The sequence below is a fragment of the Arabidopsis lyrata genome, assembly GCF_000004255.2.
Source record: "Arabidopsis lyrata subsp. lyrata unplaced genomic scaffold ARALYscaffold_6, whole genome shotgun sequence".
In the NCBI taxonomy this organism is placed as follows: Eukaryota; Viridiplantae; Streptophyta; class Magnoliopsida; order Brassicales; family Brassicaceae; genus Arabidopsis; species Arabidopsis lyrata.
The window spans coordinates 626479-648198 of record NW_003302550.1 but is presented as its reverse complement, the minus strand read 5'-3'; the positions used below and the strand labels follow the sequence as shown (position 1 = coordinate 648198).

The 21720-nt window shown below is 34.7% G+C and overlaps 4 protein-coding genes and 1 non-coding gene across 6 annotated transcripts; 2 read left to right on the top strand and 3 right to left on the bottom strand.

Moving 5' to 3' along the window:
- Positions 1-5438: 5438 nt before the first annotated feature.
- LOC9309121 (transcription factor-like protein DPA) lies at positions 5439-8117 on the top strand. Of its 2 annotated transcripts, none has more exons than XM_021023651.1 (10): positions 5439-5591; positions 5872-6007; positions 6114-6175; positions 6300-6343; positions 6567-6638; positions 6726-6866; positions 6969-7037; positions 7306-7404; positions 7488-7558; positions 7663-8117. In XM_021023651.1, the coding sequence occupies exons 2-10, from the start codon at positions 5889-5891 to the stop codon at positions 7862-7864; spliced, it is 879 nt and encodes a 292-aa protein (XP_020879310.1). In that variant the 5' UTR covers positions 5439-5591; positions 5872-5888; the 3' UTR covers positions 7865-8117. The 2 variants fall into 2 exon arrangements, with proteins under 2 accessions (XP_020879310.1, XP_020879311.1); XM_021023652.1 differs by having other exon boundaries at positions 5439-5682.
- A 1501-nt stretch (positions 8118-9618) lies between these two features.
- On the top strand, positions 9619-11718 carry LOC9307045 (dof zinc finger protein DOF5.1). The gene is made up of 2 exons (XM_021023421.1): positions 9619-9937; positions 10244-11718. Exons 1-2 carry the CDS (start codon positions 9881-9883, stop codon positions 11396-11398), a joined length of 1212 nt encoding a protein of 403 aa, XP_020879080.1. The 5' UTR covers positions 9619-9880; the 3' UTR covers positions 11399-11718.
- A 5168-nt stretch (positions 11719-16886) lies between these two features.
- On the bottom strand, positions 16887-18370 carry LOC9307044 (60S ribosomal protein L36-3). Its single transcript, XM_002870928.2, has 4 exons — positions 18264-18370; positions 17874-17968; positions 17250-17449; positions 16887-17127 (listed from the first exon to the last, which is right to left on the bottom strand). Exons 2-4 carry the CDS (start codon positions 17961-17963, stop codon positions 17091-17093), a joined length of 327 nt encoding a protein of 108 aa, XP_002870974.1. The 5' UTR covers positions 17964-17968; positions 18264-18370; the 3' UTR covers positions 16887-17090.
- A 142-nt stretch (positions 18371-18512) lies between these two features.
- LOC9307043 (uncharacterized protein At3g17950) lies at positions 18513-20508 on the bottom strand. Its single transcript, XM_021023138.1, has 3 exons — positions 20396-20508; positions 20111-20272; positions 18513-19030 (listed from the first exon to the last, which is right to left on the bottom strand). The coding sequence occupies exons 1-3, from the start codon at positions 20405-20407 to the stop codon at positions 18698-18700; spliced, it is 507 nt and encodes a 168-aa protein (XP_020878797.1). The 5' UTR covers positions 20408-20508; the 3' UTR covers positions 18513-18697.
- Positions 20509-20594: 86 nt separating this feature from the next.
- On the bottom strand, positions 20595-20668 carry TRNAV-AAC. The gene has a single exon. It is a non-coding gene; the product is annotated as a tRNA-Val (tRNA).
- Positions 20669-21720: the final 1052 nt, after the last annotated feature.

Here is a 21720-nt window from a genome sequence, read left to right as displayed (position 1 = left end):
ATTCAGCTTCATCTGATATCTAATGAGAATATCGAGACAGTCCTCCAAATGCTTAACATGATCTTCTTTCTTCAACGATTTAACCAACATATCATCTATGTAGACTTCCATAGTCTTCCCGAGGTGATTGTGAAACATTTTGTTCACCAACCGTTTGGTAAGTTGCTCCTGCATTTTTCAAACCAAAAGGCATTACCTTGTAACAGTAAATACCTCTATCTGTGATAAATGACGTCTTTTCTTGATCTTCGGGGTTCATCATTATCTGATTATAACCCGAGAAGGCGTCCATGAACGTTAACAGCTCATTTCCAGCGGTGGACTCTACAAGTCGATCTATATGCGGGAGAGGGAAACTATCTTTGGGACACGCTTTATTTAGGTCAGTAAAGTCGATGCAAACCCTATCTTTCCCATTCTTTTTCTTGACAACGACAGTGTTTGCTACCCACTCCGGATATTGCACTTCTCTTATGGACCCTATCTTCAAGAGTTTATCCACTTCGTCGTTTACTATTTTTGCCCGCTCGACCCCAAGCTTTCTTCTTTTTTGTTTCACCGGTTTGAAGCTTGGATCTACGTTTAGTTCATGACAAATTATACCCGGATTTATACCCGGCATATCCGCTGCTGACCATGCAAACGACGCTTTGTTTTTCCTTAAGAGTTCGATCAAAGCTTCTTTTATTTGGCCAGTCAAGGTTGCTCCAATTCTAATTTTCCGGTCCGGCTTGTCTTCTTCCAGTGCCACTTCGACTACCACATCCTCTTTCTTCTGCCCACTAGGAAATTTGGTTTTTAGTCCTTCTTTTGCGGGCTTCGCTAATTGCTATTGAATCTTCATACGGTGGCTAGCTAAGTAACAAGTTCGTGAAGCTTCTTGATCTCCCCGAATTGTTTCCACCCCATTTGATGTTGGAAATTTGATACATTGATGGTACGTAGAGGGGACTGCTTTCATTCGATAAATCCAGGGAGTCCCGAGGATGATGTTGTAAGCAGCGGGCTTATCGAAGACAACGAAGTCCACGATTTTCGATACCTTCTTGGCAAGGACTGGGAGCTTGATTGTTCCGAGAGACATGGATGACTCGCTTGTGAATGCAACTAACGGAGATGGAGGTCCTACTATGTCTCCTCGGCTGATTCCCATTTTTTCTAGAGTACTTAAAAAGATCAAGTCGACCGAACTGCCTGTATCTATAAGGATCCTTGATACTTCGAAATTTGCGACATCAAGAGTAATGACTAGAGCATCGTCATGCGGTTTTTCGAGATGCCGTGTTTCTTTTTCATCGAATGATATTGATGCACCTTGAAAATCGACTTCTTCGCTTAAGCTTGCTTTGAGTGAGACATTTCGTCGATGCTTTTTGATTGAACTTATTGAATCTCCGCAAAATCTGGATCCTCCTATAATCACATTGATCTTCCCCTTAGAACTTCTCGGTTCTTCCTCGTTGGATAACCTTGGTCTTTTGGAATCCTGATCTTTGGAGTTTTCCTTTACTTCGTGGTACTCCTTCACAAAATCTTTTATATCGAATTTAGAAAGATCACCACTAGCCCAAAGCTCTGCGAGGTGCTTTTTAAGAACGCTGCAATCCTTGGTTAAATGTCCGGTTACTTTATGAATGTCGCAATATAGACTTTCATCACGGACCCAAGTGTTTGATCTTCCTTTCCCTTGGAATTGCTTCCCGACAGAATTGTTGAAGGGTTGCGACCCAAACTTCCTTGGTCCTTTGCTCTCTTTAGGCTCGAACTTCTTGGTAGGGACGGTGATTGCCGGCTTTTCTTGTTTATTCCGCTTGGCAAAACTTTCTTTTTCGTCTTCTACCTCCATCCAATTGTTTGCGCGGAAGAGTGCATCCTGAATTGTGTCTGGTTTATGAAGTATTAAGTCTTCTTTAAACCTTGAATCATGTCGCAATCCTTTTCGTAGGGCAGATAAAGCTGATTGCTGTGAGATTCTTGGGAGTTTTGATAGCACCCCTTTGAATTTGGTGATGAAAACTCGAAGTGACTCATTAGATCCTTGCGTTAAGTTCCAAAGATCGGCATCCGAAACGCTTTTATCCATAAGGATAGAATATTGCTTTAAGAACACGGCTGACAGTTCGTCGAAATTGCTGATCGAACTCGGCTCTAATTGGGTGAACCACATTAGAGCTTGGCCACATAGATTCTCCGAAAACAGCTTGCAATAGCCTGCATCTTCATCAGCTTCATCCAACTCGACTCTTCCTGCAGCGATCAGAAAGGCTGCAAGATAGCTTTTTGGATCCTCCAATCCGCTGTAAGGGTCCAACTTGAGCTTCCGGGAATCTTTGATCCTCAAACTTGCAATTCGCGGGATAAAAGGGGTTCGCCTTGCTTCTTCAATGACTCGATTAATGTCTGGCTCCGAACTTGTAGCCTGATGAAATTTTGATTTCATTTCTTTTAATTCCTGGCTAACCTTCTTCATGGTCTCGAACTGGTCGAGGTTCTCCTGCTCGTACTGAGCTGCAAATTGTTCTTCATCCCCGAGCTGCGTCTCTTCTTCCGACGTCTGAGCTACATTATTTGTAGCACCGGGAGTTGTTTGTCCGCTGGTTTCATTTCGTGCAGCGGAACTTGGCGAGTTGAATATCCCTCTTCGGGTTCCCACCGGGTTTCCTGCACTTAAAGAGCGAACACGAGTTTGTATATTATTGACGTTTTGACTAAGAGATACCTGGGATGTTTGCAACGTATCGACGGCCTTCTCCACATCCGAGAACTTTTGTGATATGTCCGACATGGTTTGCTGCATAGCTTTGAGGGTTTCGGCCAATGATGTTTCAACGGCGTCTCCTCCGGACATTGTCGCTTATCTCGGAAATGTAGAAAAGAAGAAATCTGCCCACTCAAGAATCCTGATATCCCCACAGACGGCGCCAAAATGTGGAAGTCGGATTCACACACTCAAGTATTTTGTTAAATGGGAAAGATTATTCTTGAGGGACAAAAATGAATACGTAAGAACTTGTAAATTGATACGAAAATTGCTATATTATTTCTCTCTTTTTTTTAGATGGTCCCCCCTTTACATGGCCACTGGCCTCTATATTTATACATAGCTAAACGACATTTAAAATGAGTAATTAAGTACAATTATTCCTTCTTAAATGTGTCCGTTTTGATTCTTCGGCTTTAATGCTCAACGTTTGAATTTGAGTTGACTCTGATCTTCACGGGCCTCGCCTCTTCTGGCCCAAATGTCTTCGAACCGACTTACCCGTGTCTTCTACACCGAACTCGCGTCATAGTGCAGTCACTTCGGGTTATCTAAATGGTGACAACCACTTCGTCCATCCTTTCGGCTCGCGGGTCCAATGGGCTTCATCCTTTATGGGCCATTATCCTGATTACGTGGCAATCTTTGGTTGGTCTCGTACTTCTGGTGCGGGATCCGACACCAACAAGTATAAATCAATTTAGGATTTATCTTGTATGTTGTTAATAGATTGATATCTATTGGTTTAGCATTAGTTTTATCTGAAAACTGATGTTTTGCAATACCTTGTTAAGTTGTTAGTAATTTAAATTCATACTGATAATAGGGGAAAAACGCATTACTATTTATATTAATTGACAAGTCACAAACATTTAAATCATAAGAAATGTAATGGATCCACAAACTGTAATTTTGAATAAAAAGAGGAATATTTTAACGACTGCACAATAATGGGTCTACTAATTGTACGTTATACGATCCAACAATGAGAAGATCCAAACTTAAGCAATACGACAATAAATTTTGAATTTCAACGACTTGTTAATGCAATTCATCAATTAAAGAATAAACCCCGTCTTCCTTGTTACCTCTCCAACAAACACAGAAGTGGTCTCAGGTTCATCTGAATAACATCAATCCACCACCAATAACCAAAATGCAGTCTCAAAAAACGATTCCAACATGTATGTAACGGAGCAAAATTAATTATATATAGGTGAGAAGGGCTAAAATATATAACACCAGAGAAAGTATGCCATTACTTAATTTTTAAAAGTAGTAAACTAAAGCTTTCAAGCTTACCATATAAATTATGCATCTATCCCATCTTTGTATATGATTTTAAAAATTTATATGATAAAGCTTCAATGTGTAATAATTAGAATTATTTTTATAGATTTAGTGATAATATATATTTCTTTAACACGTTTAAAACTACTCTGTAAAATATTATTTTAATTTAAATAAACTTTCAAATCATTTGCTTTAACATAAAGTAATTTGATTTTTTTTTAATATAATTTTAATGATTAAAAAACATTGGAAAAATATGTTAAAAAGAGATACCACATTTCAGATGCCAAATGTCAACAAATTAGAGAAAAATTCAAGTGGACCGTGCGTGTCTTTGTTTGGGTTACTGTTACGATGGGCTTTTAACCCAACTCAATTATCGAATTAGAGCTAGGTCATTATGGTAGGTATTTATATGAGACGAGTATCTCTATAACCTCGACGGGAGAATGAAGGAATTCTGGGGTTAGATATTTTCGTGTTCTTTGTTTATCCTTTGGGTCTGTTGAATCTCGCCTCCATATTTTTTATTTTTTCCCTGCTTACAGGAATTGAATTGAAACTTGGGGAACCCATTAAGCGTAAGCGTCGCTATGCTCCTCCAGGATCCTGTGTGAGTAAATCTCTCTCTCTCTCTCTCTTTTTCTTTTCTAATTTTATTTTCTCCTCTCTTTAGCTCACTCTATGATGATTTGCCTTTGGCAGTTGAGTGGTCGTCTCTACCAAGACATACTCCCCCCCACATTCGAGGAGCGCTACCGTTTGTATCGTATCTTAAGGAAACAATTGGCAAAGACAAACTCCCCACAGGCTACCGTTTGTCCAAGCAAATAATTGCTAGAAACAATGAATTATGTATTTACGACATTAGCTTACTGTTCTCTCTTCTTTCCCAATTCCCTGCATGTCAATAAGGTTGTTGTTTTTTCATATTGATAATAAAACTCAATATTAATATAGATCATTGGATGGATCTTCTCTTTCACAAGAGTTTTTGTTTCGGATTCCCGTTACTCTTTCTTCGTTTCAACGGTTTTGATTCATCAGAGTCCGATCATGAACATGTGATCAATTCCTCAAGAAGCCTTGAGAACCCGAAATCAATACCTGGGAGAAAAAGAAACAAACAGTATATGCAGTACAAATTAAAAATATGGAGTTTGTCTTTATTTTATAGTTACAAGGTGGTGATACGGACCATGTCTTATAGACGAAAAGTCATCGATGATTATAAAAGAAAGATACGTGTTTGGTTGGTTTTAAGCATATGGGCCCAATGGGCTAAGTTAGAAATAATTACGACCCGCTAAAGCAAAACGACGCCGTTGAGGGTAACGCTTGAGCGTTTGTGTGGTTTTGTTGAGCCTTTGATGGGCTATTGAGAATTCTTCGTTTGTTACAGTTGTTTTTATAGCGGGAACTCTCTCACTTATTTCTTCACCTCCGATTTGTCTTGTTCGCATCTCTGTGAACAAAACAAAACCCTAGAAATCTCCAAAATTTTCTAGGGTTTTTTTCCGCCTTTGGAGGATCACTGGTTCGTCTTTAGTCCTGATTACGTCTTTTGAACAGCTTATTAATCTCTGTGCCGGCTAGGGTTTCTTCACATCGCTAGATCTAATCCACTGGTTGATTGATACCCATTTCTTAATTTTTTCCTGATTGTTTGTTCTTTATGGTAAAAATTGAAATGGGAGCTGCACAGATTATAAACAATCGAGGGTTTTTTTTAGATTCTGTGTCCGTTGATTTTAGTCAACGATTGATTTGATTCATGAGCAACTAAAAGCTTTTGATGATGGTTAAAATGTGTACAGAAGGAGAACGTTTTTGTATGAGTATGGAGATGGATTTGTTTGCCACTCCAGAGAAGCAGAGACAACATCCTTCTGTGAGCTTGGAGAAAACTCCAGTGAGAAGGAAGTTGATAGTTGATGATGATTCTGAAATTGGGTCAGTCTATATTTTGTTAATTATTGTACTCACAACCCACGAGTCTGTGGTGTTTTTGAGTTTGAGCTAAAATGTCTGTGTTGGATCTGTATTGTGGTGTAAAAAGATCAGAGAAGAAAGGGCAATCAAGAACTGCTGGAGGTGGGCTTCGCCAATTCAGTGTGATGGGTCAGTGAATATCTCTCTTTCCTTTACTGCAAAAGCACCTTTTAAGTATTGTGTATTGCTGAGTTAAAAGTATTTAGTATTGTATTGGTTTTGATCAACTTCACATTCATGTGGATTTTCTCAGTTTGTCAGAAGTTGGAAGCCAAGAAGATAACTACATACAAAGAGGTAAAACTCTCTTCTTCATTAAAGAATTTGTGATGTAAACAATGAGTTGTTTTTATCTAGCCCAAAGATTTGTTGTGGTCTTGAAGTTTTCAAATCTAATATGCATTAGAATTGATCTTTATATAAACAAGTACTCACTTCAAGAAGCCTTGCCCTTATGTAGCGGCATTGTATGAGAAAATGTGAAAACCTATGTTTGAGACTGTGGCTCTTGTGATTCCAGGTTGCGGACGAGATCATTTCAGATTTTGCCACAATCAAGCAAAACACAGAGAAGCCTTTGAATGAAAATGAGGTACGGCGAGATGGCAAGCTGATATTGTCTGTCTGAGTTATTGAAAAAAATAAAAAGTTATAACAACATTCTCTTATGTTCAATTAGTATAATGAGAAGAACATAAGGCGGAGAGTCTATGATGCACTCAATGTGTTCATGGCCTTGGATATTATAGCTAGGGATAAAAAGGAAATCCGGTGGAAAGGACTTCCTATTACATGCAAAAAGGATGTGGAAGAAGTCAAGGTTCAACTTCCAAGCTTGCCCTTTCGATTTTCTTCTGTTTTATTGCTCTCTTGATCGTCTTCTTTACTATTCTTTTTGGATATCGGATACTTGTATTGGCAGATGGATCGAAATAAAGTTATGAATAGTGTGCAAAAAAAGGCTGCTTTTCTTAAAGAGTTGAGAGAAAAGGTGAGTCTCTTCCATTTTTTTATGTTGATGGAAATCTAAATGCAAGACTCTTACAATTCAAGATCTTGTTTTGCATTGTTAGAGACGATAAAAATTATTGATTTTGCATGTATTCTAGAATCTGTAAGCATCTGTTTACTTTGAATTTAGCATTTAGTAGTAACCGCATATCTACTTCGTGTTTTAATCATTTTCTGTTGTCTTAATGAAATGATAATGGTCTTTCTACGTTTTGTTTATATGTTTTCTCAAATGTTGTCGTCTTCAGGTTTCAAGTCTTGAGAGTCTTATGTCGAGAAATCAGGAGATGGTTGTGAAGACTCAAGGCCCAGCAGAAGGATTTACTTTACCATTCATTCTACTTGAGGTACTTTGAATCTCTTGTCTTCCTTAGTTTCTGTCTCATGTCTCCGATATCCTTATCTGTCTCCATCTCAAATCACTCTATAGACAAATCCTCACGCAGTAGTGGAAATCGAGATTTCTGAAGATATGCAACTTGTCCACCTCGACTTCAATAGGTACTAAACAGCATTTTCTCAAATCAAAATCAATTTTGTTATCTCTTAATAATCAGAGAATGAAATCTTCTCATTTTATTTCCCCTTGACTTTGCTGTGAGCAGCACGCCTTTCTCGGTGCATGACGATGCTTACATTTTGAAACTAATGCAAGAACAGAAGCAACAACAAAACAGAGTTTCTTCGTCTTCATCTACACATCACCAATCTCAACATAGCTCTGCTCATTCTTCCTCCAGTTCTTGCATTGCTTCTGGAACCTCAGGCCCGGTTTGCTGGAACTCGGGATCCATTGATACTCGCTGACCAAGAGAACCGAGATACTATTCCCAAATTCTTCAAGAAGAAGAAAAAGAAGAAGAAGAGCAAGTGATGATCTAATTGGTATACTATAAAATTATACATCTGGTTTAATGTTCAACTGGGAGAGACTGTAAAATGACAATTCATAGGCCAACAAAAATGTTTGTTTATCCAATTTTCCTTTTTATTGGAACTTCATGTATTATTTCGCCAGAAACCGATGCGGTTTACTTTTATTTAAAATTATTGATTTAAACCAAACTTAGCCGAACTGAATCGACTGGCTATGTGGTGTACTGTATGTAAAAATTAACGATTTTAGTTTCCGGTTAGGTCCGGTTACCGAAATAAGTGAAGGCGATCTAGTTAGATTCAATTTACGCGCCCAATAAATAGCGCGTGTACTACGAAAATTCAAAATTCTCAATGCCATGCAAAAAAAAAAAACAAGAAATATGTTGGAAAAGGGAACTAAAAAAAAAGAGACATCGCGGCGGTTCGAGGGAAAGAAAAGTGAAATTGGTAGGGGACATTTGGAAGAATGTTGGACTGTTTTAATTAATTTACTTTATTTACATTTTATAATTATATTTTCATTAACTTAATCTACTCATTTTCTAATATATTTAATCATTTCATAATATATTACTAGTAATTAGTGTTGGCCCATAAACAAGTAGAACCTTGTTTATCGATCGATCTTCTTTGTATTTTGAAATGAAATGATTATCGAATTTGAAGAAGTCGAAATCTTATGAAGTGATTATTGATCTTGAAGAAGTAGAACCTTGTTTCTTGATCATTTGTTAAGATTTATCGTATCATTTGCTTCAAAATTTGTTGGCTCATTATTGATATTTTGATATAATTTACGTCTATATATATATAATTGAATTCCCAAATTTATCGTAGCTGATTCTGTAGATAAAATAATTGGTGATCATTCCACTCAATCACGATTAGATCGTCGCTGAGTATTACAATCTGATCGTTTGGTGAGTTTTCCGACACTCTTTGATTTTTTATTTTATAAGTGTTTATTAATAATTATTGATTAATTAATATAAGTGTTTAATTACTCAATTAATTAAAGTTGAGGTATATAGACGTACCAAAATTCAAACAGAAAAATGTACCAAATTTTCTCTTCTGTAAATAATAAACATAACTAAAAGCATAATTTAGCTGCAAAAAAACATATAGAACATCATCTATTTTATTTAGCAATAGATATCAGCTCTAATTTTCTTATACAAGAACTAAGATATTACAATTGCAGTTTTTTTCGTGAATACTACCAATCACCTAGACCCAACCCCGTTTATTTTGTATTTGATATTTTGCATGGTAATAAAATGTTTGACATAATTTTCGTTATTAATTAGTGGTATCTTTTTATGTACACAAAAATAAATATATAAAAATTGTCATGAATTTTACCGACTTTAATTTTTGAAACACGACCAGTCAAGCTTAATTAGTACGTACTTTAATTCCAATATATATAATTAGCACATACAGTACAGAAGTAGCAGTATTGCCAGAAAGAGAGAATCAGAAAGAAACTTATGAGTTAAGCAATTGAACACACTCACTCTCCTCCACCTTCCCAAAACCCTAAGCAAATATGTATATAATATATAAAACAAAAAGAGCCTCGCAATAACACTGTGGACACACTCAAATCATATTTTACTCATCAATAAATATTTAATATAATATTCAAACATATTCCATATATATATATATATATGTATATGTGTGGGTATGTATATATATGAATAAAGGTTCTTCCTTTACCTTTGCCTTCTCTCTCTATCTTTCTCCAAGCTCTCATCTCCTCTTCTTTTCTCTCTCTAAAGCTCTTCCCTTTGTTTTTATTGATGTGATTCTCCACTTCTTCATATAAGCCTTCACCAAAAAAAAAACAACTTTAGTTCCTTTATTTGCTCAAAAACAAAACAAAACAAAAAAAAAAAACTAAAGAGAGAAGATATCATCAAAGAAGAAAGATCGAAGATGGTTTTTACTTCATTTCCTACTTATCCTGATCATTCATCAAACTGGCAACAACAAGTAAGTTCATGATCCGATTTTCACTTCTTTTTTTTCTTAATGGTTTTTTTTTTGGGTTTCTTGGTTTTATAATTTATGAGAGTACTCAAGACCAATTTAAAGAAGAAAAAACATAAAGAGAGATTAAACAAACAAGAAAAGAGGATAATAATATTCTTGTTCCTTTTGTCACTTTTAATCTTTGTATATCTGTGGTTGAATTTGAATATACTCATAAAATTAATTCTTTCTTTCCTTCTTTATTAATTTTTCACAAATTTTAATAACTTTTTGTGTTGTTTTTGAATCATTTCTTCCTCTCTTTAGCATCAACCAATCACAACCACCGTTGGATTCACGGGAAACAACAACATCAACCAGCAGTTTCTTCCTCACCACCCCCTCCCACCGCAACCGCAACCGCAACAAACGCCTCCGCAGCTTCACCACAACAACGGTAACGGTGGAGGCAGTGGTCCCGGTGGACCTGGCGTGTTAATCCGTCCAGGTTCGATGGCGGAAAGGGCAAGGCTAGCCAACATACCACTGCCTGAAACAGCCTTGAAGTGTCCAAGATGTGACTCAACCAACACCAAATTCTGTTACTTCAACAACTACAGTCTCACTCAACCTCGCCACTTCTGCAAAGCATGCCGTCGTTACTGGACACGTGGCGGTGCTCTAAGGAGCGTTCCCGTCGGTGGCGGTTGCCGTAGAAACAAAAGAACCAAAAACAGCAGCGGTGGAGGTGGAGGTGGCGGTAGCACCAGTAGCGGTAACAGCAAGTCACAAGACAGCGCCACGAGCAACGACCAATACCACCACCGAGCCATGGCTAACAATCAGATGGGACCACCGTCTTCTTCATCTTCTCTGAGCTCGTTGCTGTCTTCTTACAACGCAGGATTAATCCCCGGACATGATCATAACAACAACAATAACAACAACAACATACTTGGACTTGGATCATCTTTGCCTCCTCTCAAGCTCATGCCTCCTATAGACTTCACTGACAACTTCACCTTACAATACGGTGCCGTTTCAGCTCCTTCTTATCATATAGGCGGTGGAAGCAGCGGAGGAGCGGCGGCTCTTTTGACCGGTTTTGACCAGTGGAGATTCCCGGCAACAAACCAACTTCCTTTAGGTGGTTTAGACCCGTTTGATCATCAAATGGAGCAGCAGAATCCGGGTTACGGATTAGTTACCGGGTCGGGTCAGTACCGACCTAAGAACATTTTCCATAACCTTATTTCCTCTTCTTCTGCTTCGTCAGCTATGGTTACAGCCACCGCGTCGCAATTAGCTTCAGTGAAAATGGAAGATAGTAACAATCAGCTCAACTTATCTCGACAACTTTTTGGAAACGAACAACAGCTCTGGAATATTCATGGCGCTGCTGCAGCATCCACCGCAGCCGCAACAAGTTCGTGGAGTGACGTCTCTAATAATTTCAGTTCTTCTTCTACTAGCAATATCTAATCAATCATCTCTCTAAGGAATCTATATGTGATGATGATGATGCTTTTATTAATTTCTTATTGGGTGTGGTATGATCTTATGTACTTAGTTTGAAGTTAGTACATCGATCGATCTATATACTAGGTTTTTGTTTTTTCTATTACATTTTCGTTACTAGTTTTGGTTTTTTTTTTTTTTTTATGTTTGGATATCTTGGTTGGTGTTTTAGGTTTAAAATTAGGGTTTTTTCTATTGCAAATTTATTTTTCATTTTTTAGTATGACGGTATGATGATCATACATGCGTGTAATGTGTTCTATTATATAACATATTTTTATTTATTCAAAATATTGAATGAGGTTATATATACATATCCTCCTGTTGCTTTTTTTGTTTATCGAAATCTCTAACCAACTTAGATTGCAGCACATAAATCAAAGTATTTCTGTCGCAGCAGCTATAAGCCTATAATCATGATCCATATCACTAGCTACGAGAAGGCATAATATTAAGAATGCATATTTTTGTTGGAGTTGAGAGAGAATATTTTAAGTATAACCATGAAAAAGTATGACACATTTTAACACTTAGAATTAAAATGTCTCAAAACTAAAATGGAATTTTAAGTTGGCGACTTTTAATGTCTGTCACAAAATTATCTATTATAATTTATGATATTAAAAAGAAAATTACAGTTTTCTGATTATTCACCTAAAGACTCGATTCTACTACGTACATGTGACTTGTAAGTATTTTATGTTTCTTTTTAGCATATGATATGAACTATATGTCATTACCAAATATTGTGGAGAGCTTTTGAGTCTAGTATCTCATAAACAAATCAAAACTATAGTTTATGTAATCGGTTCAAATTGCATAGTTTTCTGATTATTCCATTTTTAAAATTATAGAGTCTTTTACGGAATACTTTAATTAGACTTTTTGATGATTTTGATGTAAAGCAAAGAAGAATCTATTTGAGACTTTATCTACAAGCTAGCTATTAATTTGAACATCTAACTAAACTACGTATACTCGAATTCGTAGGTATTTTGAACTAAAATTTCAATTTAACACGCATTACTACAACAATGAAATTCAATTATTGTGACTTTGTTAATATTTTGTTCCACATATCATTAATCATCACATATGATTTTGTAACAATTATATTCATGACATATATATATATATATATAATATATATATATATATACCAGAATTTTGAAAACATGTGATGATTTATATATCTGCTACGATTATATTTGAATAAATGTTTTGTGGTAAAACAAAAATTAATAGGAAAACGTGTGTATATATATATATATTAATATATATTTCCTCTGTTCCTTCAAGTTTGATGTATTAGTGTTTTAGGTTTTTTCCACAAAGATTGATTTTCTAGATTTTTTCTTTATTTTTAATTAATTGATATTAATAAATCGTAGATTTCAAGACGTAATGATTAAAAATAATTAACTGTTTCATATTACTATAGTTCATAGTTTATTAAAACATGTTTAATAAAAACAAATAATTATCAAATGATTATTTTTTAAAATATGTGAAATTTCTAGAAAATCAATTTTCTATGAATAAAGGGAGTATTACTATGTGATAGTGATTAATTTAGAATGATTGTAATGGTATATTACCTTGCTGTTATTGCATCAATCATAGACTCATTGTGATTTATAATGATATGGTGCAGAACAGATTACTTGAAGTAATTAATTAAGGGACAATGATTTCGTTATGCTCTGCAAAGGAACGTTCTTCGTGACTCCCGATAAATATTGTCTTGCTGCCTAATTCATTTATTTTTATTCACTATTTAGACCATCTACTATAAAATAATATTTCTCAATAAAGTTCATTATAAATATACGTATATGTGTGTAGCGGAGACTGGAGACCAACCCGCTAGGCCGCTATATACCATAAGATTAGTTTTGCGCAATGCATGCATGAGCATGATCGTCGATAATGCAAATCGGTTTCGAAAACGACAAAACAAGATTTGTCGACTAAAAATATAATCATCTTATATATCGAAAGGATAACAAATGTAATGATAAATTATTATAATGTGTTATGTGTGTCAAAGTATGAAATATATATTGCTATTAGTTTAGTACCGTAGTTAAATTAATAAGGAAAATAAGTATTGACTAACATATAGATACACATCTAGACAGATAATATATTAGTATTAGTTTTATTTTATTTTGTCAACAACGATTTTTGAGGAATGGTGCTTTATCAACTAGAAGACTAATTTTGGAGTAAATGAAAAAAAAAAAAAAAACACTGGATAACATCGATAAGTTGTATATAATACAGGCTATCTTTGTGTAATTCTTAATTAGCACATAAAAATTAGAATTAAGGAAACTTCCAAGTTCCAAACAATATATAACCTATAAAGTCTTCAAGTATACCGTTTTATCGAAGACGTCAATTGAATTTAACTGAATTGGTTGCTAAAAAATATACGAGTGATTAATAATGTAATATGACTTCAATCGTTTTACAAATATCATTTGTGAAAATTCGAACAATAAAAACATGAATTCATTATCGTAACATAATCGACTCAATATTTTCCTAATTTAGTGTAGTTCTAGTTATAAAGGTTTCAAAAACATTATTGAAATAATTAGCTCCATTAGTTGTACTAACATAAAATATAATATTTCTTCAAAGAATTTCAGATAATTACTGTAGTGAAAGAGACTGAAAAATCTAACGTAGTAAACGACGACCGAATCAATGTCGGAACAATGAGCAAGAAAAACGACGCGCCTTGGGAGAGAGCAAGAGGCTCGTGACCATCACGGACCACTAGGCGACAAAAGTAACGGTGCGTCAGGGAGGTGGGAGCCCACGCGCAAGAACCGAGAGATTCGATCTTGAAATTACACGCGCTTCGATGCACGCGTGAGAATTTGAGCCCAAAACAAAATCCCAAACTCTGTACTTCTGTTTTTTTTTGGTAACATGTGACTGACAACTAAACTCTCTGTTTTTACACATCACCAACTTTTTTATTTTTAACAAAAATTTACATTTTCAATATCTAAAATACCTATACTGTTTATTAAAGATTTTTTTGTTAAATTATTAATTTAAATTCCAGTAAATGTATACAACTTAATTTTTCTTTAGTTGAAAGTCTATATATTGACGTTATTCAAAGAAAAAAATATATTGGCAAATGTAATGCTTCAATTCCGTAAGGAGAGGGTATATATATGTCTCGGTATTTAAATTCAACAAGTTCTTAGTACAGCCAATCATAGGATAAGAAAACGAATGGTTGGAATTATTTCCATTTTATCTTCATGGTCGTATACTCAGTTTCATAAATATTTTATTCGTATCGAAGTCTTAGATTCGGTCATAGGCTATGACTCATAGTCATAACATAGGTAGTAAAATTGGTACAAACCAGTCCTTGAAGGCGGACCAAGAATCTGAATAATGTTTTTCCAAATTGGGATATTATAGGTAACTATTTGTTGAGGATAATAAGAATCACATATTAAGGCCACGTGGAAAAAGATGATATGCGAGTCTTACAAGTTTAAAGTTGTTTGGTGCTAGTAATATTTAGTATAAGAACAATATGTGTACTCACAAAATTTAACAATGAAAACTACTTGTCACTACAAGTCTAGCGCATGGAACCTTCTTGGCTCAAAAATCCAAGCCGGATATGTACATTATAGCATCATATATTACATTTTTTGCACCCGCAAAAATAATTTTTGTTAAAAGATGCCTCCATGTATAGTTTTCTGTGAAGATCATTCTCTCTTTACAGTAACTTCGCAGCTTTTACTTTTTTGAGAGTAATTCCTTCGCTTGACTGATCTCGTTTACTCATTAATAGTGTGGCAGTGTAGTGTTGTGGTACTTGGACTTAAGGCTCCAATTGGTAAATATAAAAACATACCGAAGTCTGTGCAAGAATAGTTGTTGTAGGAATGAAGTGATAGAAATATAGAATCAATGAAATATATTGTATTTTCTTCCATAATTTTATAATACTGTAAGATTGGTAAAATTCCACATTGCGGTATGCTATTCTGCGTAATAGTAGTAATGTAGTATCGACCATGATTCAAATATCCAATTATGTGAATATTTACAGACTATGACCTATCTATAGTACATGTGATGGATATTTAGTTGTCCTATGAAATTTTCTAACTAAGATGAAAATTCCATTTTAGTGTGCCCTCTCTCTAGCTAGTCTTTGCCAGAATTTTATTTCTGTTATTCCCCCATTATAAATTTTGGCCAACCTAGAAAAAAAAACAATGAGGGTCCCTCAGTTTGGGACCTTTTTGATATGGCTAAGTAAAATTGTCGACGATTTCCTTAACAACGTTATGCAACTCCTACGCCTACACTTATCATTACCATTGACAATCTCCAGCTAATTAGCTCCTATGTATACATTTTTTTTTTTATCTAATGATTATAGATATAAACAATTAGTAACAAAATATAGTTAATTACATTACTATTCTTGTGTTGACATACTAATTAAATTATTAGATAGGTCCTTCATTTCGTCAAATAAAATTAATCAATAAATTTTAATTGATTTTGTAATCAAAATATAGTTTCAAGGTAATTAATGCGATTAAACTTCGAAGTATAAAGTTTGCAAGCCTTATTGTTTTGCCAGCCTAACATTTCGCTGACTCAAACCAAAATTATTGTGCACAGTTTGATCCAAAATTCCAAATTATCCGAATTTAAGAGCTTAGAGTATCTGAATTAATTAGGATGTAGATGAATAATCAATAATACATCTTAGATTTTTATTTGTCTTCCTTACCTTACTTAGATCATTCACATATATTTATCTTTGTCTGTTTACTGGTAAAAGAAGTTTTCTTTTCTTTTTGTTCACTTGTCCCAATCGTTGCCCACAATCAAGGCGGGGCCTTAGGTTAGTCACCACTTTTACGTTCAATTTCTCACATATTTGACGTCACAATGGATTAATATATGTGATTGGTACATGCACCAATCATTTTCAAATTTGTACAACAATTTGATTTCCTTTAATAACACAAGCCATGCACCTCAAGTTGCTTTCCTTTTTAACTTGACCAATCACTTAGAACCACATTTAACACACGTATGTGTACCAACACATATCCATAAACGTTCATATGTTTCTTTTTTTTTGTTATAAGGATAATTTCGTCGTACCTTATAGATCAGTCTATATTTTAATTTTTTTACCCATAAAAAAAAAAGATCTGCCATGGTGGGCGATAATATATGATTGTGACGGATGATGATGACTGCCCATAAAAAGTTGCTTGGCCCTTAAGAAAACACACGAGGCTTAATAAATCATCACATATTAATATAGATATATATATCACAATATCATAACTTTGTGGACCGATTATGCTTAACTCACTACTTAGAAAGATCACCAACATTTTCAACTTTCAAGCACATCAACATCGATTAAGCAAAATGATCATTGTAACGAATATTTGAAATCTCCAAGTAGGACCAGACGTAGCCACACCGGTAGACAAGTTGCTCATAAGTCATAATGGTTTCGTTTCAACATTTAATAATCTCTGCTACAAAATATCCAACGGAAACATAAGGCAAAGTACTAAAAACAGAAAACTGGTTTTTCGAAGAAACAGAGCGCTGAACCAGAGTCACTGCATCACTTCTTCTTCTCGGATGCACCACCACCACCAGACCTGCAAAGAAACAAAAACCAAGCGGAATCAGCAAGTAGAAAAGCAATTCATTACGAAGGAGAAAAGTCTTTTTAGTTAGATGCATAATTGATGTTTAGTTTGATAAGAGAAAAAGAGGAGACCTCATCTTGCGGAGAACACTAGACATCTCCTCTCTCTTTCTCTTAGCTCTCTTGTGAGTTCCCAACTTTCTCTTGGCAACTTTAAGAGCTCTCTTGTCTTTACCAACCTTCAAAAGCTCAGTGATCCTCTTCTCATAGGGAGCTTGACCCGCAACTTCCTTGATGAGACTCCTGATAAAAAGAGTCCTTTTGCTTGTTTTCTGGTTAAAAAATACTCATATCAGAAAACCCCTCAAATGACATAATGAAAAGACAACATTCGACTTCAAACAGAGACATTACCACAAAATGAACAAAAACAAATAGAAAGAGTGTACAATAGTGAAATCAGATTTTCAACAAGGCTACTAAGAATCATACACACAATAACAACATACTGTGATAAAGACATGAAGACAACCTTCTATAATTTCAATAATATGTAGTAATAGCGATTCCATTGATTTGTTTTCCTATTAGACTCAATAAATAGAGTGAATAAAGCAAGGAGCCTTAGAAGCTCATGATCTGGACCTAATCTCCTACTATGAACCTTAGAATTCTATCTAACCAATCACAGAAGTTAAAATATGGAACTAAGTAGAAGAAAAAAAGAGCTAAAGATTAAGAAACATTAGAGATTACCCCTTTTCTGTTGTTAGGGCGAGGAGGTTGCTCGCGTTTGGTAACAACATGTCCTTTGTTTAGCCCCACGAATAAGCCTGTCGCCACCATTTTCTCTGCAAATTCAAATAATATGACAAAATAATAAGATGAAGAAGAAAGTCTCAGATCTACTCTTGTAATTGCAATATTCTCTTAAAATCCAAAGCTATATATACTCTAATAGCATCAGCTCAAATCCAGTATCGATTCTACGGACGAACGATTCAATTTCTCAAAACGGATTCATAAGCAAATCGCGATGTACTCTAGTAGTAACTCGTTAAGATTTGTCGATTCCACAACTTTCACACTAATCGAAAGAGACTAAGTATGAAATCGATAAAGCGAAGAGATCTGATGATCACTCACCTGAGTTTGAATCTCTGAATGCGCCGCCAGGGAAGTCGAAAGAGAAGAGGAATGTGAGAGAAATCGGTTTTTATAGTCTTCTCCAAAATAAAGGAATTAGGGTTTAGTAATTTGCAAGAGCTTCTTTCTATATTTCCAATTATACCCCTACCTACCATTGGGCCCAGACGAAATAGTTTGTTAATTATAAGGAATTGTTTCTATTTTTATTGGGCCTTTTTAGATACGAAAGTTTCTCTCTTTCAACAATGCCCAATAATGATATATTGATGCAACTCATCATGCAAAGAAAAATGTTTTTGAACATTTGAAACTCAATTACAAAATAATAGTACAATCAGAATCTGTTGCGTCAGACCATTAGGAAATCATATTACACATCGCATTATCTTTTTTAACTTTTAAGGCACAATTGGCTATTAACTTTCGGACATTCACATAGTCGGTGTGGACCGTATGGTTGATCCGACGGCTCGTCTCTCCACCATGAGGAAGTGTCCAAGAGACTGCACATTGTTACGACCATCATTGTCTTCGTTTATAATCCTGTTGTGGGAAATGACAGTGGCATTTGTGCTTAGCTTTGAACATATAGAGAAAATCCATGGCTTGTAGTAAGTTTTGAGATTCTTCTGGTGTTGATGGTTTCTAGCAGTACTTTGATCATTCCTTGTTCGGTTTGATCTTCTTGAAAGTTCAAGAAAGCTTGATATCCCGATTAGATTTCCTAGGGTGTAGCTCCTATCGCGGAAAAATGATTCCATCGACTGACAAAAAATAGATGTGTAACATGCTTTATTTAGTGTGTATATATACGGGCTTAAAAAACCAAAACTTTGGGACAGCATAAATCTCAAAGTTGTTGCGATGTTTGCTTCACAAAAGAGGTCAATATTTGAATTGTGATGGTGAATGGTGACCAAAAAGAGAAAATTAAGTATAAACAAAAATCTGTTGTAGAACCAAATATTTAGAGTAAAATGCCGAAATCCTTAGGTTTAAAACATAATTTATTTGTTAAACTTTCTAATCAGAAAATTGGCTGAATGACAGAAAACTGAACACAATATATTTCAAATTTTGCGTGAATGGAAAAAAAATTGCGTGTAATCACAATTATTCTCTTTGTATTATAGGTAAAATTGTCAATGATTTCACTTTTTAATATTGTGTGATCAAAAGACAAAAGGTGCCAATATATTCGAGAAATTGCTTTGATTATTACTTTCTACTAGTATAACTTTATTTTGAGAATCAACAATTTCCGACAAACGTGCCCTTTTCAGACAAAACCATCACAGCTTTAAAGTGCATACAATTGGGTCACGTTCGCTCTGAAGTCATCTCAACCAACAACAACAATACTATTTTAGTAATTTCATTTTAATAAACTGAAAGAGAATGTGAGGCGAAAAAAAAAAAAAAAAAAAAAAAAAAAAAAAACTGAAAGAGAATGTGAATTCAATAGATCCTAACTAGTAGTCAAAGTAGAATCATTGTCTTCCTTCTAAATTTCCATGAGAAGAAAAAAGAACCGTAGACAGTTTCAAACGGCTCATCAATTAATATGCAAGAAAACGAAAAACAAAGATAAAACTGAAATAAACTATTTTATCAAGCAAAAAATATGATTGATATTATTAAAATAATTCATTGATCTATCCGAATATGGGAACAAATTAAAATATGAAATTGTGGAGGGATGTGTAAGGATTCAACCAAGAAAAGAATCTACCAAGACCCGTGAATAGTTTACTATATATTATATAGTCTATCTATGAAATGTGGTATGTGTGTACGCATATATATTTATATTATAAGTAGATAAGTGTATATGTATATCTGACCTGAGAATCAAGATCGGAGGAAGAGTGAGATGAGGGAGAAGGAGACAAGAGAGAGGTGAAGGAGATTGAACCAGCCGAGACTTGTTCATGATGATGAGCTCCTCTTGTGAGTCCTCCGATTCTTGCATTTACTGGCCTCAGACCCAATGGCCATCCTTCCTCCTACACAATCACATCCATTACACATGGTGTATACATATCTATATGTATGCGTGTGTATGTATATAAGGCTATTGTGTTAAAGAACGAGAGAGAAAAGAAAGAAAGAAAGGATTAAGAGTATACCTGGTGAGCCATTGAAGTTTTGAGACTCAAAGGGAGAGAGAGAGAGAGATTTGGTTGAGTAAACTAAGGAACAAAAGATGTAGCTAATGAAGAAAGAAAAAATGATGTGTTGTACATACTTTTTGGAGAGTGAAGACTTGATTTATTTTATTTTGGTAATTAATCAAAACTCGAAACTATTATTAAAAATGAAAGATATTGGCTTCGCCCGGGTTCGAACCGGAGACCTTCAGTGTGTTAGACTGACGTGATAACCAACTACACCACGAAACCATTTTGACTATCATTTACAATTTTACTTTATTCAATAGTATTGAAACATAGTAATAATACTGGCTCCAATGTAAATGGACAAACCAAATCGTCTGGTCTAATAATGTTGATGGTTGCATCAATAAGACAATAACTATCATATTTATAGTTTAATTTAGGAAAATCAAGATTTATTTAGAAAACAGTATCTGGTTTGTATGAAGTTTTGGTTATCGACTTGAAATTTCAGGTTTAAATTAGGTTTTTCGCAATAATGTCATCTACATTGAATAATAAACACATGAAGAAAATTATCTGAAAATAAAGAAACAGAGATTTTTTTTTTTTTTTTTTTTTTGTAAACCAAGAAACATAGAATATATACTTATAATGTAGAGTACCATTACCGTAGGAGCTCGAAATTGAGAAAAGGAGAAAAGAAACTGGTATGGACAAAGACCATATGCTTCGTCCAATGTACCTCGAGAGACAAAACACTTTATCCTTTTTGGACCACATCATTCTGTTTTGTAAGCTTTTTATTTCTTTCCTGTTAAAAATTGGGTTCAACAATCTTTTTTTTTTCCGCCATTTTTGGGTTCAACAATCAACATACAAAAATGTTCAAAATAATCAGTTGATTCTAAACTCGTTGTAATGTATTTACATTCTTCTAAGTTCTAGTTTTAAACTAGTGATGTGTTAGTCAGAAAAGCCCATGCTGGCAATAGCATGAGCTCGTATGGACATGCTTATTTTATAGTCCAACACCGAAACTATACTAACTTTGAGAAACAAATAAAATCAAAGTTATGATTGCTAGAACTTAGAATATAAAGAACAACACTTCTTTATTAGATTTAGAAACTCTCACAAAACTAAATCTCTTCTCTCTAAGTCTCATGGAACATCTCTCCATGAACCCTTGTATTTATATAGAACTTGGACATCTCCCAAGTCTATTTGGATTTGGTTAAACACAAACTCTATCTAGATACTTTATCATTATCTAAAACATATTTGTGAATATCCTTACTTATCTCTAGAAGCTTCTTCTTCTAAGAGATAACTTC

Excerpts from the sequence above, each read along its gene's own strand:
- LOC9307044 (XM_002870928.2), bottom strand. The coding sequence starts at position 17,963 with ATGGTGGCGACAGGCTTATTCGTGGGGCTAAACAAAGGACATGTTGTT. Across the intron at positions 17,450-17,873 it reads GCCCTAACAACAGAAAAGGG|AAAACAAGCAAAAGGACTCT; the intron begins GTAATCTCTAAT and ends TTTTTTAACCAG. Across the intron at positions 17,128-17,249 it reads AGTGTTCTCCGCAAGATGAG|GTCTGGTGGTGGTGGTGCAT; the intron begins GTCTCCTCTTTT and ends GTTTCTTTGCAG.
- LOC9307043 (XM_021023138.1), bottom strand. Across the intron at positions 19,031-20,110 it reads CCTCCGATCTTGATTCTCAG|TCGATGGAATCATTTTTCCG; the intron begins GTCAGATATACA and ends ATTTTTTGTCAG.
- LOC9307045 (XM_021023421.1), top strand. The coding sequence starts at position 9,881 with ATGGTTTTTACTTCATTTCCTACTTATCCTGATCATTCATCAAACTGG. Across the intron at positions 9,938-10,243 it reads CATCAAACTGGCAACAACAA|CATCAACCAATCACAACCAC; the intron begins GTAAGTTCATGA and ends TCCTCTCTTTAG.
- LOC9309121 (XM_021023651.1), top strand. The coding sequence starts at position 5,889 with ATGAGTATGGAGATGGATTTGTTTGCCACTCCAGAGAAGCAGAGACAA. Across the intron at positions 6,344-6,566 it reads AGATAACTACATACAAAGAG|GTTGCGGACGAGATCATTTC; the intron begins GTAAAACTCTCT and ends TTGTGATTCCAG. Across the intron at positions 7,405-7,487 it reads TACCATTCATTCTACTTGAG|ACAAATCCTCACGCAGTAGT; the intron begins GTACTTTGAATC and ends ATCACTCTATAG.